Source organism: Trachemys scripta, chromosome 8 (genome assembly GCF_013100865.1).
Source record: "Trachemys scripta elegans isolate TJP31775 chromosome 8, CAS_Tse_1.0, whole genome shotgun sequence".
NCBI classification, from domain to species: domain Eukaryota; kingdom Metazoa; phylum Chordata; order Testudines; family Emydidae; genus Trachemys; species Trachemys scripta.
Genome location: NC_048305.1, coordinates 46,857,760 through 46,876,553, shown reverse-complemented (window position 1 = coordinate 46,876,553; position 18,794 = coordinate 46,857,760). Strand labels below are relative to the sequence as shown.

Below are 18,794 nucleotides of genomic sequence, written 5' to 3'. Positions count from 1 at the left end.
CCCGCAGCACCCCAGTGACACCCTATAGCGCCCCAGTGACACCCTATAGAGCCTCAGCCCCAGCAACACCCTGCAGCACCTCAGCCCCATCCCTGCTTCACTGGCACCCTGCAGATCCTCAGCCCCACCCCAGTGCCCCATCCCTGCCAGCGGCCCAACTGACACCCCACCGTACTTACAGTCCCATTCCTGCCCCACTGACACCCTGCATTGCCCAGCTCCACCAATGAAACCCCACAGCACTCACAGCCCCAGTCCTGCCCCAATGACACCCTGCATTGCCCAGCCCCACCCCAGTGACACCCCACAGCACTCACAGCCCCATTCCTGCCCCAGTGACACCCTGCATTGCCCAGCCCCACCCCAGTGACACCCCACAGCCCTCAGCCCCATTCCTGCCCCACTGACAGTCCGCAGTGCCCCATCCTTGTACCAGTGATACCACACACAGCCCCCAGCTGCATCCTCGCCCCACTGATACCCCGCAGCCCCTCGCCGGCCTGGCCGGGGCCCCACGGAATAATATGGGGCAGGACGCAAGGCAGCTCCCAGCTAGGGTAACCAGACATCCTGATTTTATCGGGACTGTCACGATATTTGCTTGTTTGTCCCACGTCCCGACTGATGTTTGGTCGGGACACTGGACAAACAAGCAATTTTGCCTTCCTGCTCTGGCGCACAGGAGGAGCCCCCCACCCTGCCCCGACTCCGCCCCCTCTTCCCCCCATTGGATCCCTCCCCAAATCCCCGCCCTGGCCCCTCCCACAGCCCTGACCCCTCACTGCCCCATTGGATCCCTCCCCAAATCTCCACCCTGGCCCCACCTCTTCCCAAAGCACGTGGCATTCCTCCTCCCTCCCAGGTTTGCACACGGGCCATGGCCAGGGCCGGGAGTGCAGCGCCGAGGCTGCTGCAGCCCTGCAGCCCCCAGGGCAGTGCAGTGGGTCTGGGGGCAGAGCAGAGCGGGCAGGGCCCGGATGGGCGGAGACACGCGAGGGGCCGACACGCTCCTGCTGGGAGGGGCCGAGCCCGGCTTCCTGCTTCGCCCCCTGCCTGGGTGGGTCCCCAAGCTCCCCGCGGCCAGAGAGGGGCTGCCCAGGGCTGCAGGGGTGAGTGTCCCAGGCGGGCCGAAGCGGAGCAGCCTCTGCTGCGGGGCCGGGGCGATGGAAGCTGTAGGAGGGGCCCGGAGTGCGGCTCGGCTGCACAGCTTGGAGCCCAGGCTGGGCCCGGGAAGCGAGGGGATGGGGGAGCAGGGGGTGTATCGGGGGTTGGAGCCGAGAGTTGGGTGGAGACGGGGCTGTGCTACTGCCGCCTGGCGGTGGGGGGTGGGGGCTCCGGCTTTTTTTTTTTCTTTCCGCCCCCCTCCCCACCCCTGCCCGCATCCCAATATTTCATCTTTGTCATCTGGTCACCCTACTCCCGGCGGCAGAGCGCCCCATCCCAGCTGCACAGCTCCCGCAGCAGCAGCTCGGAGTCCACTGGGGACATGGCCCAGCCCGGCTCCAGCCCGGCTCCATCCCGCCGCCAGCAGCCACGGCGCGCCTTGTGCTCTCCCAGCAGCCCCCACGGCAGGGAGCTGCGACGTGTGGGGAGGGGCAGAGCGCGCGGCGGAGTGAGGCGGCCAGGCCCGGCACAGGGGCGGGAAGGGCCGGTAGGGGCTGTATGGAGCTGTACGTGCTAGGGTCGAGGAGGCCCCCGGGGCACGGTGAGTGACCCCCTCCTTCGCAGCCAGCCAGGGACAAGGGGGGGTCCCCGGGCGGGGTGAGTGACCCCCCTGCCCCGCAGCCAGCCGGGGACAAGGGAGGGTCCCCAGGGCAGGGTGAGTGACCCCCTGCCCCGCAGCCAGCCAGGGAGAAGCGGGGGCCCAGGGACAGATTTGTTCTGGGGAAGCAGCAGATAGAGCATGGGAGTGGGCACCAGGAGACATGGCATCTATTCCCAGCTGTGCAATTGGCCTGTTGAGTGTCTTTGGGCAAGTCACTCCCCTGCTCTCTCTGCCTCTTTTCCCCTCTCATCCTGTGTCTGGTCTCTTTCAAGATTGCAAATTCTTCAGGACAAACGGTCTCTTGCTCTACATGTACAGTGCCCGGCACAATGGGGCCCTGATCTTAGACTCTAGAGGCTACTCTAGCACAAATAGTAATGTGAGAAGAACAGAGCCCTGGCCCCAATCCTGCAAACATTTATGCACGTGCTAAACTCTGCTCACAAGATTGTGGGACTCCATTCAAGACAAGAACCTCCCAAAGCAGTGGGATTGCTCACAGGAGTAAGGTTAAGCATGAGGTGAAGTGTGTGCAGAATTAGTGCAGCTGCAGGTGGTGCTAGTGGAGAGCTAGAGTAGTGCCAGTCTGTGTGGTTGGATCTAGTTTTCAAACTAGATGGATATGAATATGAGCCATAATATTATTTAGATATTAGAATTTTTATTCAAATTAGAAATTGCTTCATTTCTGGCACAGGAGCAAAGAGTCCTGTGGCACCTTATAGACTAACAGACGTATTGGAGCATGAGCTTTCGTGGGCTTGAGCATGAACTTCTGACAAAGTGGGTATTCACCCACGAAAGCTCATGCTCCGATACGTCTGTTAGTCTATAAGGTGCCACAGGACTCTTTGCTGCTTTTACAGATCCAGACTAACACTGCTACCCCCTTTGATTTCTGGCACAGTATCTGACTGATGGTGTCACTTTTATTTTAAAGTGAGGACAAAACCAAACGTATAATACCAAGGTTGAGAATGAGATGCCCTGAAAAAGAACAGGAGAAACCCTGGCATAGTAGTTTAAAATAGAGCAAGTAGAATGCAGAGCAATAATCTTTTAATTTACAGACGAGAATGAGACCACAGTCTGAAATTTGGAACAATCACATTTTCTTGTCGGACAATCAAATTTGAAATTTTAGTTTCCTGTAGGCAAGCGATTTATATCTTCTTGAACTTGTTGGTGTGCTTTGCAGAGAGGAAGGCTGTGACTAAAGCACAAGATTAAATTATTCGGGAGACCAGATTTTACTCAACTCTGCCATTCATTTTGATATAAAATTATTCTGCTTAACTGCCAGGGGGCAAATTTGTCATGTACACATGGGAGAAAGAAGAAGGGAAAACATCAGCTATGGGTTGTCTTAACTCAGGAAGTTCCTTTAAGAGAAAATTTAGCCAAACTCCAAACCTGGAGACAATGGAACTGTCTGTGCCTGCGTCCTGTAGATACCTAACTGCTTGGTTTGCAAAATAAGCAAGGAGGAGGGGGCAAGTAGATGAACAATAAGGGGTCTTAAGAGGGGCAGATACATGTAGCTTGCTAATTATGTATGGTAATGATGGCAAATTTTGGCCAATCATAGAGCGATAGATTATCATAAGCAACTGCATATAATGCTTTGGTGTAAGTGTTTTCTTTGTTCTTGCTGACTTATGAGCTCGAACCCAATTGCAATTGAAATAAACGGATCGCCCCTCCCAGGGCTCCTTGCTTGATTAGCTGGGTCCGTCTCTCCTTATTCCTCAGCTGGAACAGAAAGAAATTTCTATGACAGTTTTGGCGACCACGAAGGAACCGCTCCGAGGCCCCTCCCTCGAGAAGGACCAGCACGCGCCGAGGTGAGTTTACCTTGGGTTGTATTGTCTTGGGAGTTGGCCCCCGGCAGGGACGATAAGGAGGATTCTGAGAGACGGACCACAAGCAGCGAGACAGATCGCGTTGGAAGAGGCCTCATCAGGAGACGGATAAATTGTCTCTGTTTTGTGTTATGTGTACACGGGGGTCTTAGACCCGACGGTTTCCTTGGGACAGCCTCGGTGAAATTACTGGGACATCCGTCTGGCAGTTAAACACTTTTAGAGTGCCAGCCCAGTATAAAAACAAGTTTCAGATGACAGGAGATTACCCAGGCAGGAATAGAGGCTGACTGGATAGGCTGGGTGGTCTCCCCGGCACATAAAGGAAACTGTCACTGACTCCAGGGCTTTGTTCTCGGTAACACTGCGGATGGTGGAGAACTGAAGCAGGGAATGTAGGAGTCAGTTAGACCTGACATGGGAAATTGTTAGGGGAAATTTGATGCCGGCACACTTCTGGGATGTGTTCTCAGGAATTGGGGAATACGTGGAGGTTTGCCTCAAAACCTTGAGAACCATCCTGGAAGATTTAAGACCAGAACAAATGAATTATTTGTATTTGTTTTATAGCGCTGCTACAATTTGCAAAGATAGAGTGCAATCTCATGTTACAACAAACTAAACCTCCTCCTTACCAGCAGTGTAGAGTAGAGGAAGATGATTTTAGGCCTGTTCCCCCACCAGCTGCGTCCCCTCAACCCCTTCCTGTTCAGGTAAATCAGGTGGTCCCAGGGACCGCCTCTGCACCGATGTAGGATCTGCCTCCAACCCTATCCCGACCCTGAGCCACATTGTATCCTGATCTGCCAGTGGCCTATAATACCTGAAGCCATGTTCACAGGCGAAGTCTGCCCGACTTCTCGACCGGCTCATGGGGTTAGTCTCCTGAGTGTGTTCCTGGAGACGTCAATTTCAAGTTAATTAAACAAGAAGGACAGGACCCTCCGCTACTCCAATTGCCCTTAAGACAGTACCCTGTTCCTACCGGAGAGGGTAAGGTTGTTGACCGCTATGTTCACACTCCTTTCTCTACCAGTGACCTATTGAATTGGGAGATTACCACCCCAAAGGTCAGGGACAACCCAGAATCTGTACATAGGACATTGAAAGAAAGGAAACAAGTGCTCAGTCGAGCTCAGGAGTCTATAGGTGATTTACCCCCACCGCCACCAGGATGGAATGCCCTGACAGCAGGAGATGTAACTGGGGGTGATCCTAACTGAGATTACAATAATGCTGGAGATCAATATAAGTTAACCTCTTTAAAGACTAATTTTAAATGGAATTAAGAAGGTCGGGCAGAGAACTACTAATTGGAGTAAAGTAACTTCTGTCCATCAAGGCCCAGATGAACACCCCTCAGACTATTATGAAAGACTGATGAAAGCTGCTAGGTTGTTTGGGGGTCTAGATCCTGAAGCAGAGGCAAATATGACAGTGATAAGAGGATTGTTTAAAGACCAGGCTGCGAAAGATATAAGGTGGAGATTAAATGATGTGGAAAATTTGCAGGGATGCCTCTGCCTCTCAGATAGTGGCTATTGCCACCAGAGTGTTTAATGGGTGAGAAGCCCGATGAAAGGCTGAGTGGGTGAAGGAAATAAAAAGGGAATATAAGAATGTTGGTGGCTGTATTGAAGGAAGCAGAGCCTGGCCGAGGAAGAGGACAAGGGTTCGTTGGTATTGCAGGACCTAGTAAAGGGGAGTCCAGAGGACTTTTAATTTGTTATTATTGTCATCAAGAAGGGCACATGAAGAAAGATTGTAAACTGAGAGCCCAGGGACAACTTAAACCTCCTCACCGTGTTAGTAAGGGCCAAGGTCCAGCTTGGACACTGCCTAATCAACCCTTCCAGGGGTTATTGGAGAATGGGGGACTTTATGACTGATGGGATGAAGGGGGTTCCATGTTGTTATGTTGCCCAGTGTTTTCCTTATCCCGCAATAATCCCCTAGTTCCTTTGATGATTGGAGGAAAACAGTATGATTGCTTATTAGATACAGGAGCCACCCTCTCCACCCTTACTGATTTGGATCTTCCTAAGAGTGGCAAAATCAACGTGTTATGGGAATTGAAGGAAATCCTTTTCATTGTCAGATTTCCAAACCTTTAAACATACACATAGGGCCCCTGTCTGAGGAACACGCCTTCCTACTTACCCAAGGACCAACCAGTTTATTGGGACGTGATTTGCTGTGCTCTGACCAAGGCATTCTTTTGAGTCTGCCAAATGACTCTGTCATTCCTTGATGGCTCTAATGAATCCCGAAACTCCTTCATATTTAGCAATGCTCCCCAGGGAGTTGGAAAATGCTGTCCCACCTTGGGTATGGGGAACAAAAAACACTGATGTGGGATTACTAAAGTCAGCTGAGTCAGTTCGGATACGTGTTAGGACAGACATAGACCCCCCCCCTCGCATTCCCCAATACCCTCTCCCATGAGAGGCAATAGAGGGACTGACTGCTTTAATTGAGTCATTTTTAGGGGGTCATCCCAGATATCATGGGGGCATCTCCCTCAGGGGTATGTGGAATTCCCTGCTATATTTTCAGCTGTGTTGCATAAAGATTTACAAGATGTAATTCTCCCAGGACGGTCCACGTTGCTTTTGTATGTGGATGATCTTTTATTATGCTCAGAAACACAAGAGATTAATAAGCAGGACTCAATAGAGCTTTTATGTGCCTTAACACTGAAAGAACACAAGGTGTCACCCTCAACGATTCAATATTGCTCACAGGAGGTGAAATATTTAGGGCACATACTAAAACAAGGAAAGAGAAACCTTGCTCAGGAAAGAATAAGTGCCATTTTTTAAATGTACCCCAGCCTAAGACAAAGAGACAGTTAAGGGGTTTCCTCTGTGTGGCATGATTCTGTAGGTCCTGGATTCCTGGGTATAGGGAAATGTCAAAACCACTAGTGCAGATGACCACTAAGGATGAACCTGACCCAGTGAAATGGACTAAAGATGCTACCAAATCCTTTGAAAGTATTAAGACAGCCCTTCCATTGGCACCTGCCTTGAGACTCCCAGATTATAGGAAACCTTTTACCTTATTTGTTCATGAAAGGGCGGGAGTGGCCTCTGGTGTTCTTACTCAAGCTTTAGGATCACAGCAACGGCCTGTGGCCTATTTTTTAGCACTACTGAATCCTGTTGCAAGAGAAGCAGTAGAATATCTTAAAGCTCTGGCTGCTGCAGCTTTGTTAGTTGAGAAAGCTCAAGAGTTGGTACAGGGACATCACCTAGTAGTAAAAGTTGCACATGCTGTTACTCTCCTTCTAAATTAACAAAATACCCAACCTTTCACTAATGAAAGATTGACTAGAGGATTGGTGGATGGTGTAGACCTTGCCTGGACTGAAACTTAAATTCCCTCGAAAGGGAACCCGTAGATAAGGTCCCCAGCGAGGGAGCGATGCTTGTTGGCCGACTGGTAAGGCCAACCCGAAGTAGATGACTACAGGGCAGCCAAGGCCCTAAACGACTGATATCAGAGTTTTCGATGGATATAGAAGATTGGACTGTATTATTTGGATTAGTGTTTATTGCTCTTTTTTCTTTTATTTGTTGGTATTTTAACCTATTGTGAAAATGTTTCCTCTGTTGATTTTGTTGTTTCCCCCTTCCCTTTCTTATGGCCATAATAATTTCATTAGATTTAGCCATGTGGTGAGGAATAGAATCCCAGAATGGAGGAATGACTCATGTTGGGTGTGCACCTTGGTGCCTCCCGATGCGGAATTAGGACTTTCTTTCCTTCCTATCCCTTTGACGGCTGCAAATATTACTCATTCAAAGTTGTATGTTACTCCCCATCGGGCTACAACTCATATTTGGCAACAAGAAGGTATAAGCCCTAACTCCGGGTATTTGTAAACCTTCAAGGTGCAGGGTGTGGTGTCTCCTGGGGAATGGGCTAGGCCTGTTTTTAGAGAACAGTACTTGTAAATACTATGTGGGCCCAGGTGGGGATGGAGAGTGGGTCACTCCCCTCGTTTATTGTTTTGACACCACTGACGACATTAACCACCAGGGTGTCTGCGCCAATAGTGTCTGCTATGAAAGCTGCACTATGGTATGGGAAAACTCCGATGGAAAATGTCTGTATGCAGGCAAAAATGTAGAGACGGAGACATCTCCTCGAAGCACGGGCCTATTGGGTTTATGGGACGTTATACATCCCTGTTACAAAAAGCGTTGGGAGTGACATGGGATACTCCTCCCGACCCTGTTCCATCAGGGTTCGGTTCTTACTGGGTGCGTGGGAATAAAGCCTATCATACCCTTCCAGTACACATCTCAGGTTCTTGTTATCTTGCCTGGTTGTTACCCCCACTCGTATTGTGAAACAATTACATAAAGGCAAGATTAGAAATGTAAGGGACACTAGTAAACTTCAAGCTGAAGAGGATGCAGCCCTTGAACCAATGATGTGGGCAACATTCCCTAGTAATCGCAGACTTAGGAGAAGGGTTATAAGACTCCAGGGTATTTTATAAATTATGGCTAATGAAACTGCTACCATAGTTACAAATCAAGCCACTAAGCTTAAGCAACTTAGACAGTTAGGCCTGGTCTACACTAGCAGGTTATGTCGAATTTAGCAGCGCTAAATCGAATTAACTCTGCACCCGTCCACACAACAAAGCTATTTAGTTCGACATAGAGGTCTCCTAAATTCGACTTCTGTACTCCTCCCCAACGAGGGGAGTAGTGCTAAATTCGACATGGCCATGTCGAATTAGGGTAGGTGTGGATGGAAATCGACGTTAATAGCTCCTGGAGTTATCCCACAGTGCACCACTCTGTTGACGCTCTGGACAGCAGTCCGAGCTCGGATGTCTGACCAGACACACAGGAAAAGCCCCGGGAAAATTTGAATTCCTTTTCCTGTCTGGCCAGTTTGAATCTCATTTCCTGTTTGGACATCGTGGCGAGCTCAGCAGCACTGGCAACGATGCAGAGCTCTCCAGCAGAGATGGCCATGCAATCTCAGAATAGAAAGAGGGCCCCGGCATGGACTGATCGGAAAGTCTTGGATCTGATCGCTGTGTGGGGCGATGAGTCCGTGCTTTCGGAGCTGTGATCGAAAAGATGGAATGCAAAGATCTATGAGAAGATCTCCAAAGCCATGACAGAGAGAGGATACAGCCGGGATGCAACGCAGTGCCGCATGAAAATCAAGGAGCTGAGACAAGGCTACCAGAAGACCAAAGAGGCAAACGGACGCTCCGGATCCCAGCCGCAGACATGCCGTTTCTACGAGGCACTGCATTCCATCCTAGGTGCGGCCGCCACCACTACCCCACCACTGACCGTGGACTCTGAGGATGGGATATTGTCCACGCCCGCTTCCTCTGAGATGGTAGTGGACGGGGAAGATGAGGAAGGAGATGAGGAGGACGAGGCAGTCGACAGCGCTTACAACGCTGATTTCCCAGACAGCCAGGATCTCTTCATCACCCTCACAGAGATCCCGTACCAACCGTCCCCAGGCTTTAACCCGGACCCAGAATCAGGGGAAGGATCAGCCGGTAAGTGGTTTAAACATGTAAGCATTTATTTTGAAAAGAATATTAATATTAACTGTGGGTTTTTCATGATTAGATTGTCCTAGGCACTTAAAGTTCTAGTCTTTGGCAGTGCAACTGCTGCAAAAAAATCTAACAATGTCCGGTATATCTTGATTGGTTTGCCCTAGGCGCTCTACTGTTTAGCCCTTGCCAGTGCAGCTACAGTAAAATTTGGTCAATATGTCCGGGGATAGAGCAGAAATCCTCATGGGACATCTCCATGAAGCTCTCCTGGAGGTAATTGGAAAGCCTTTGCATGAGGTTCCTTGGGAGAGCGGCCTTGTTGTGTCCTCCATAGTATGAAACGTTTCCGCGCCAGGCTACCATCAAGTACTCCGGTATCATTGCCTTGCACAGCATGGCGGCATTTGGCCCTGGTCTTTGCAGGCTTTTCCGAAGCATGCGTTCTTTGTCGCTGTCTGAAATACGCATCAGAGTGATGTCGCTCATGGTGACCTGCTTTGAATTAGGGGAATGTTAGTATTGGGACTGCTTCCCTGTTCCTTTACAGAACTGTAACCGCCAGTTTACAGCCATGCGGTGGAGGCGGGAGAGGGGCAGCATAGAGGGATCTTTCCCGGGGACAGCCGCGAAGGGGTGGGACAGGGGCAGAGTTCATGCTTGCCGGATTGCTGGCAGCAGGAACTGGCCAACGCTAGGAGCATTGCTTTGAACGTGAAAGTAGGGCAGTGCTATTATTAAAGTTTTAAGCTGCCACAAGTCTACAGCTTACCATGTCAGCCCGCTACCCAAATTCCACTGTGCTGTTCCGATTCTGTGATCTGCACTGCAAGACCCCAGGGACTGAATGCGAAGGCCGAAAATTCGACCTTGTCCTGAGTGCGCATGTGATAGGTGCTGTGAATGGTCTTTTTCACAGAGAAAGACTATTTTCTTTGTTCACCCAAAAATTTATCTTTCTGAGGAATTTACTCCCTTTTTCCCATCCCACAGCTGTGGCTGTCTCCCAACCTACCCTGTCATCAGACTCCCAGAGGCTGGCGCAGATTAGGCGTAGAAAGAAAAGGACACGGGACGACATGTTCTCAGAACTTATGGGCTGCTCCCGAGCTGAGGCAACCCTGCAGAGTCAGTGGAGGGAGAACATGTCCCAATACCAGCGAGCACACAGCGAACGGGAGGAGAGGTGGCGGCAGGAAGACCAGCAGGCGACTCAAACACTGCTTGGACTAATGAGGGAGCAAATGGACACGCTCCGGCGCCTTGTGGATGTTCTGCAGGACCGGAGGCAGGAGGACAGAGCCCCGCTGCAGTCTATCTGTAACCACCGTCCCCCGCCACAAAGTCCCATACCCCCCTCACCGAAAGTACCAAGAAGGAGGGGCTGCAGAGCCCGTGAAAACTGTCACTCTACCCCTGCAGACTGCTCAAGTGGCAGAAGGCTGTCATTCCCCAAAATTAGATAAGTCCTTTCCTTCCCGCCTCACCCAAGCCCCCATCCCAGTTTCATCCCCTAACTGTCCATTTGCTAATAAAAAATACGTTTCTGTTAATTGCTGTTTCCATCATGTTTTTTTAGAGGACAGTCTGTTTTAAGGGGGGGAAAGGTGGTTGGTACAGACACGGGGGCAGGTTCAGCAGCAGGTCACACACACAGTGCAGTCACTAGGCACCCTGGTCAGTCTGGGAGGTGGTTTTCATTGTTGGGGGGCGGGGGGCTATGTGACTTTGTGGCAGGGGAGGGCGGTTACAGATCTTATGCAGCGGTCCTTATCCTGGATCACAGAGCCACGCAGCAGGGAATCTGTAACCGTCCTCCCCCTGCCACAAAGTCACATAGCCCCCACACACAGAGTCCCGAACAAGAGGGGTGGCAGGCTCCGTTCAAACAATCAGTCCGCCAGTGCGGACCACTGTAGAAGCAGGAGCCTGGCATTCCTCGAGTTTAGAAGTGTCCTTTGCATCAGTACACTACACCCGCTCCCCACCACAGTCTGCGTCCCAGTTTCAACACTTTACCGCGAAAACAGTAATAAAGAAAACGTTGTTCATTAACAAATTTTCAGTGATTTTATTTTTAAACGTGGGTTGGAAGGGGGTGAACGGGGTATGAAACTGGAGAGGATAGTGAACAGTCACTGGGTAAAGAAACGGGGGCAGGTTCAGCTTCTCTGTAAACCAACAAAATTGTCACAGGTTACCCTGCTCACTCAGGAACCTAGCTTTCAAAGCCTCCCGGATGCACAGCGCCTCCCGCTGGGCTCTTCTAATCGCACGGCTGTCTGGCTGGGCGTAATCAGCAGCCAGGCGACTTGCCTCAACCTCCCACCCCGCCATAAAGGTCTCCCCCTTGCTCTCACAGAGACTGTGGAGCACACAGCAAGCTGCAATAACAATGGGGATATTGGTTTCGCTGAGATCGGAGCGAGTCAATAAACTTCTCCATCTCCCCTTGAGACATCCAAAAGCACACTCCACCACCATTCTGCACTTGCTCAGACGGTAGTTGAAGAGTTCCTTTTCACTGTCCAGGGTGCCTGTATAGGGCTTCATGAGCCATGGCATTAGTGGGTAGGCTGGGTCCCAGAGGATCACTATAGGCATCTCCACATCCCCAACAGTTATTTTGTGGTCCGGGAAGTAAGTACCTTCCTGCAGCCATCTAAACAGACCAGAGTTCCTGAAAACACGAGCATCATGAACCTTGCCCGGCCATCCGACGTAGATGTTGGTAAAACGTCCCCTGTGGTCCACCAGTGCTTGCAGCACCATGGAAAAGTAGCCCTTTCGATTAATGTACTGGCTGGCCTGGTGGTCCGGTCCCAGGATAGGGATGTGAGTTCCATCTATAGCCCCACCGCAGTTTGGGAATCCCATCGCTGCGAAGCCATCTATGATCACCTCCACATTTCCCAGGGTCACTACCTTTGACAGCAGTACATCAACGATTGCCTTGGCTACTTGCATCACAACAANAGGGAGAACATGTCCCAATACCAGCGAGCACACAGCGAACGGGAGGAGAGGTGGCGGCAGGAAGACCAGCAGGCGACTCAAACACTGCTTGGACTAATGAGGGAGCAAATGGACACGCTCCGGCGCCTTGTGGATGTTCTGCAGGACCGGAGGCAGGAGGACAGAGCCCCGCTGCAGTCTATCTGTAACCACCGTCCCCCGCCACAAAGTCCCATACCCCCCTCACCGAAAGTACCAAGAAGGAGGGGCTGCAGAGCCCGTGAAAACTGTCACTCTACCCCTGCAGACTGCTCAAGTGGCAGAAGGCTGTCATTCCCCAAAATTAGATAAGTCCTTTCCTTCCCGCCTCACCCAAGCCCCCATCCCAGTTTCATCCCCTAACTGTCCATTTGCTAATAAAAAATACGTTTCTGTTAATTGCTGTTTCCATCATGTTTTTTTAGAGGACAGTCTGTTTTAAGGGGGGGAAAGGTGGTTGGTACAGACACGGGGGCAGGTTCAGCAGCAGGTCACACACACAGTGCAGTCACTAGGCACCCTGGTCAGTCTGGGAGGTGGTTTTCATTGTTGGGGGGCGGGGGGCTATGTGACTTTGTGGCAGGGGAGGGCGGTTACAGATCTTATGCAGCGGTCCTTATCCTGGATCACAGAGCCACGCAGCAGGGAATCTGTAACCGTCCTCCCCCTGCCACAAAGTCACATAGCCCCCACACACAGAGTCCCGAACAAGAGGGGTGGCAGGCTCCGTTCAAACAATCAGTCCGCCAGTGCGGACCACTGTAGAAGCAGGAGCCTGGCATTCCTCGAGTTTAGAAGTGTCCTTTGCATCAGTACACTACACCCGCTCCCCACCACAGTCTGCGTCCCAGTTTCAACACTTTACCGCGAAAACAGTAATAAAGAAAACGTTGTTCATTAACAAATTTTCAGTGATTTTATTTTTAAACGTGGGTTGGAAGGGGGTGAACGGGGTATGAAACTGGAGAGGATAGTGAACAGTCACTGGGTAAAGAAACGGGGGCAGGTTCAGCTTCTCTGTAAACCAACAAAATTGTCACAGGTTACCCTGCTCACTCAGGAACCTAGCTTTCAAAGCCTCCCGGATGCACAGCGCCTCCCGCTGGGCTCTTCTAATCGCACGGCTGTCTGGCTGGGCGTAATCAGCAGCCAGGCGACTTGCCTCAACCTCCCACCCCGCCATAAAGGTCTCCCCCTTGCTCTCACAGAGACTGTGGAGCACACAGCAAGCTGCAATAACAATGGGGATATTGGTTTCGCTGAGATCGGAGCGAGTCAATAAACTTCTCCATCTCCCCTTGAGACATCCAAAAGCACACTCCACCACCATTCTGCACTTGCTCAGACGGTAGTTGAAGAGTTCCTTTTCACTGTCCAGGGTGCCTGTATAGGGCTTCATGAGCCATGGCATTAGTGGGTAGGCTGGGTCCCAGAGGATCACTATAGGCATCTCCACATCCCCAACAGTTATTTTGTGGTCCGGGAAGTAAGTACCTTCCTGCAGCCGTCTAAACAGACCAGAGTTCCTGAAAACACGAGCGTCATGAACCTTGCCCGGCCATCCCACGTAGATGTTGGTAAAACGTCCCCTGTGGTCCACCAGTGCTTGCAGCACCATGGAAAAGTAGCCCTTTCGATTAATGTACTGGCTGGCCTGGTGGTCCGGTCCCAGGATAGGGATGTGAGTTCCATCTATAGCCCCACCGCAGTTTGGGAATCCCATCGCTGCGAAGCCATCTATGATCACCTCCACATTTCCCAGGGTCACTACCTTTGACAGCAGTACATCAACGATTGCCTTGGCTACTTGCATCACAACAACCCCCACGGTAGATTTGCCCACGCCAAAGTGGTTCGCGACTGACCGGTAGCTGTCTGGCGTGGCAAGTTTCCAGAGGGCTATGGCCACTCGCTTCTGGACAGTCAGGGCTGCTCGCATCCGGGTGTCATTGCGCTTCAGGGCAGGGGACAGCAACTCACAAAGTTCAAGGAAAGTTCCCTTCCGCATGCGAAAGTTTCTCAGCCACTGGGATTCATCCCAGATCTGCAGCACTATGCGGTCCCACCAGTCAGTGCTTGTTTCACGTGCCCAGAATCGCCATTCCATGGCATCAACATGACCCAGTGCCACCATGATGTCCACGGCGCGGGGTCCTGTGCTTTGTGACAGGTCTGTGCCACTCTCAGACTTCATTTCCTCATTGCGCTGCCGTAGCCTCCTAGCCCGATTTCTCACCATCTGCCTCTGGAAAAGGTGGCTGATAAGGTGCGAGGTGTTGACAACGGCCATAACTGCAGCGATGGTCGCAGCGGGCTCCATGCTCGCAGTGCTGTGGCGTCCGCGCTGTCACTCAGCAGAAAAGTGCGCGAACTGATTGCCCGCTGGCGCTTTCAGGGAGGGAGGGCGGGAGTGACGGTTGGATGACGACAGTTACCCAAAACCACCCTCGACACATTTTTTCCCCCAGCAGGCATTAGGGGCTCGACCCAGAATTCCAATGGGCAGCGGGGACTGCAGGAACTGTGGGATAGCTGCCCACAGTGCACCGCTTCCAATGTCGACGCTTGCCCCGTTAGTGTGGACTCACACAGTCGAATTACTGTCCTTAGTGTGGAAACACACGTTCGACTTTGTAATATTGATTCCACATATTCGATTTAAGAGACATCGAAGTACTCTCGTAATGTAGACATACCCTTAGCTTTACAAAATCGTATGGCTTTAGATATTCTTTTGGCAGCTCAAGGAGGAACTTGTGCCCTCATAGGCCAAGAGTGTTGTTTATTTGTGAATGACACCTATAAAGATACCTTTGACAGAGCAGCCCACTTAAGAGACATCGTCCGAGACAGGTCTGATGAAGGTAGCTGGACACATGATTGTTTGGATGGTTTATTTTCCTGGTTCCCTTCCCTAACAGGCTGGCTAAAGGGACTCCTGAAAGGAGGTGCTATGATTTTACTGATGATTGTGTTTATTTTTTGTGTGTGTTTAAACTGTCCATGTGCATAATGTCTAAATGTGCTAGGGCAACTAGCAAATTGAAGGGAATATTTCTCTCTTTACAAGAAAGACGGGTTTTGGCAAAGGCAGAAACCACATCAGATGCCAATATTCTGACCCCTACATATTTGCTGTAACACTCCTACTGCTGTGAAAGTGTGATCATGAGCCCATTATATGGGTCATGATCAAATGGGGGAAATTGATATAAAATTATTCTGCTTAACTGCCAGGGGGCAAATTTGTCATGTACACATGGGAGAAAGAAGAAGGGAAAACATCAGCTATGGGTTGTCTTAACTCAGGAAGTTCCTTTGAGAGGAAATGTAGCCAAACTCCAAACCTGGAGACAATGGAACTGTCTGTGCCTGTGTCCTGTAGATACCTAACTGCTTGGTTTGCAAAATAAGCAAGGAAGAGGGGGCAAGTTGATGAACAATAAGGGGTCTTAAGAGGGGCAGATACATGTAGCTTGCTAATTATATATGGTAATGATGGCAAATTTTGGCCAATCATAGAGTGATAGATTATCATAAGCAACTGCATATAATGCTTTGGTGTAAGTGTTTTCTTTGTTCTTGCTGACTTATGAGCTTGAACCCAATTGCAATTGAAATAAATGGATCGCCCCTCCCGGGGCTCCCTGCTTGATTAGCTGGGTCCGTCTCTCCTTATTCCTCAGCTGGAACGGATAGAAATTTCTATGACAACTTCCTGCATTACCTTTCACAAATCCCTTAATTGTCTTTTGTTTTCTCCTCTGTGAAATGGGAATAGTAATAATTGCTTACCTCAATGGGATGTTACAAGGTGGCATTAGATAATATTTGTAACTTATGTTGTCCTTTGGATAGATACAAGTGCAAAGTATTTATCTTTCAGTTTAATGAAATGTGATATTTGACATATATTCTCTTTTTATAGAATTCAACAGATGAATTTGCAAAGAAAGTGGACATTATACCCGCAAAGTAGAGATTTTCATAGTGATGACCAATGTAAAGATCTTTGCAGACACCTCTTAACTATGGGAGAGCAGCCTTACAGCCAGGGAGCAAGTTCTTATCTGCACAAGCCATAGAAGAAAAATCACATTTATATTCACAGTTTCATTGGATGAGTGTCTGCCCTATTGTAACTTTGGATATAAGCTGTGATTTATTTTTTCGTACTTCATAGGAAAATGGCTTTTCAGTTTAACTTCTCTATTGAAGAGAAAGCAGGAAATGAACTCGAGACTCTTGGTGATACAGCCTTGCAGCTGGAATCTGCACAGGCTTCTTTGAACCCAGGCGGATCTACAGAAAAGAGCAAAGAAATTTCATCAGAAGAAAATGTTGTGCACAAGGAATCTCTGTGTGCACATGAGGCAACACCCAAAACTGCAGATCCAGTAGCAAACTGTAGCCCTGATAAAAGCCAGGTCCAGGTGCTGCCAAAGAAACGAGACGGCTTTAAAGTTGCCAAAGAGCATAATATTCCTGAAGATTTCAGCAAAGTGTTAGAAAATAAAGTTATGGAAGCTATACAGGGCCTATACTATGTAAATATTTCTGTGGTGGAAATGACCCTTTCAAATGACTCCCATGAAGAAGACATAGTGTCTAAAAGTATTTCTTCTCACTCTGATCTTATCACAGGCATCTATGAAGGGGGGCTGAAAATATGGGAATGCACTTTTGATCTCATGGATTATTTGTCAGAGGCTGAAATGCAGTTTATCAACAAGACAGTCTTGGATCTTGGTTGTGGGGCTGGGCTGCTGGGAATATTTGCATTAAAGAGAAATGCTAAAAAAGTCCACTTTCAGGACTATAACCGCACTATGATTGATGAAATAACTTTGCCTAATGTAGTGGCTAACTGTACTGATGGTGGTGATGATGGAATTAGTGAACCTCCTTCAAAAAAGCACAAGAAAGCAGACTTCATACCAGCTCTAATGTCTAAGTGCAGATTTTTTTCCGGAGAATGGGCTGAGTTTAGCCAACTCCTGTTAAGTGGCAACAAACCCTTTTCAAAGTATGACCTTATTCTCACATCCGAGACCATCTACAATCCTGACTACTACAGTGCTTTGCATGATACGATTTCTAAACTGTTGGATGAAAATGGCCGCTTGTATTTGGCTAGCAAAGCACATTATTTTGGAGTGGGAGGTGGTGTGCATATCTTTGAGAAATTCATTGAAGAGAGGAATGTGTTCAGGACTAGAACTGTCACAGTTATCGATGAAGGGCTGATGCGGTACATTATTGAAATGGCCTTTAAGATTTCCAGTTAATCCACTCATTTCCCATTGTGCCTGTTAAATATCTTAATAAAGAAGTGATTTATAGCCAGATGTCCCGCTGCCTTTTTATCTGTTGAGTTGTTCTGAAATGTCTTATAGGTCAGGTTGCTTTTTCCTTCTTTGTGTGAGTGGGAGAAAAAGGTGAAGAATTCATTTTCACTATATAATTGTATATATTTGCTTTTTTCATATGAGTTTTTATAAGTGTTGTCAGAAGATGCCAAATTGACAAGGTGAGGCACTCTTAAATTCTCTGTCATAAAACAGATATAACACAGAAAGCAGCAGTGCAACTTGCTTTGTCCATCTACCTCCTCTCTACTCTACAGGGACCACCTCTACAGGTAAGGGAACTCAGCTTCCATTCCAATTCAATTCTTGGCCTGTCTGCTGAGGCTGCCCAACAAGCGTGGTGGTTAATACTCTGGTTGTGGCAGTGACACTGGTCCACTAAGGACTGGACTGAAACCAATTCATTTAATGTAGGCCACTGAAGGGTCATCAGATGGCAATTGCTAGCAATCAACCCTCACCTGGGCTTGATTTAAAAGTTGTAAATATCCTACTCAAACTACAAACTTACGTCCTACCTACCTAAAAGTCTCTAGCGTGGTCTTCACATTCTGTCCTAAGCTGTAGTATAATATTGTGCAGTGTTAAATTGAATCAACTGAATACACCAGAGGTGCCTGTATTCAGTGGTGGATCAAGCATTTCCTGTGTTAATTTAACCAAACAATTTGGATCTATAGGTGGGGAATATTTGAGGAGGGGGGAAAAGATACAGTAAGAGGGATAGTAATTCCATGCTCTAATAACAATATAGCGGTAGGGATATATTACCAAGCACCAGAATGATGATAGTGACTGTGAAATGCTCAGTGAAATTAGAGAGGCTATTAAAATAAAAAACTAAATAATAATAATGGGGGATTTCAATTATCCCCATATTGACTGGGTACATGTCACCTCAGGATGGGATACAGAGATAAAGTTTCTTGACACCTTAAATGACTGCTTCTTGGAGCAGCTGGTCCTGGAACCCATCAGAGGAGAGGCAATTCTTGATTGAGGGTATGTCTACACTACGGGATTAATCCGAATTTATATCATTCGAATTTTGGAAACAGATTGTATAAAGTCGAATGTATGCGGCCACACTAAGCACATTAATTTTGCGGTGTGCATCCATGTACCGGGGCTAGCGTCGATTTCTGCAGCGTTGCACTGTGGGTAGCTATCCCATAGTTCCCGCAGTCTCCCCAGCCCATTGGAATTCTGGGTTGAGATCCCAGTGCCTGATGGGGCAAAAAACATTGTCGCAGGTGGTT

At 49.0% G+C, this 18,794-nt stretch overlaps 1 protein-coding gene across 3 annotated transcripts; it reads left to right on the top strand.

Annotated features, from left to right (window-relative positions):
- Positions 1-1,600: 1,600 nt before the first annotated feature.
- METTL18 (methyltransferase like 18) lies at positions 1,601-17,512 on the top strand. 3 transcript variants are annotated; one of them, XM_034780281.1, is made up of 2 exons: positions 1,601-1,705; positions 16,095-17,512. In XM_034780281.1, the coding sequence occupies exon 2, from the start codon at positions 16,354-16,356 to the stop codon at positions 17,452-17,454; it is 1,101 nt and encodes a 366-aa protein (XP_034636172.1). In that variant the 5' UTR covers positions 1,601-1,705; positions 16,095-16,353; the 3' UTR covers positions 17,455-17,512. The 3 variants fall into 3 exon arrangements, with proteins under 3 accessions (XP_034636172.1, XP_034636173.1, XP_034636174.1); XM_034780282.1 differs by having other exon boundaries at positions 1,606-1,670; XM_034780283.1 differs by having other exon boundaries at positions 1,611-1,651.
- The last annotated feature ends 1,282 nt before the right edge of the window (positions 17,513-18,794 follow it).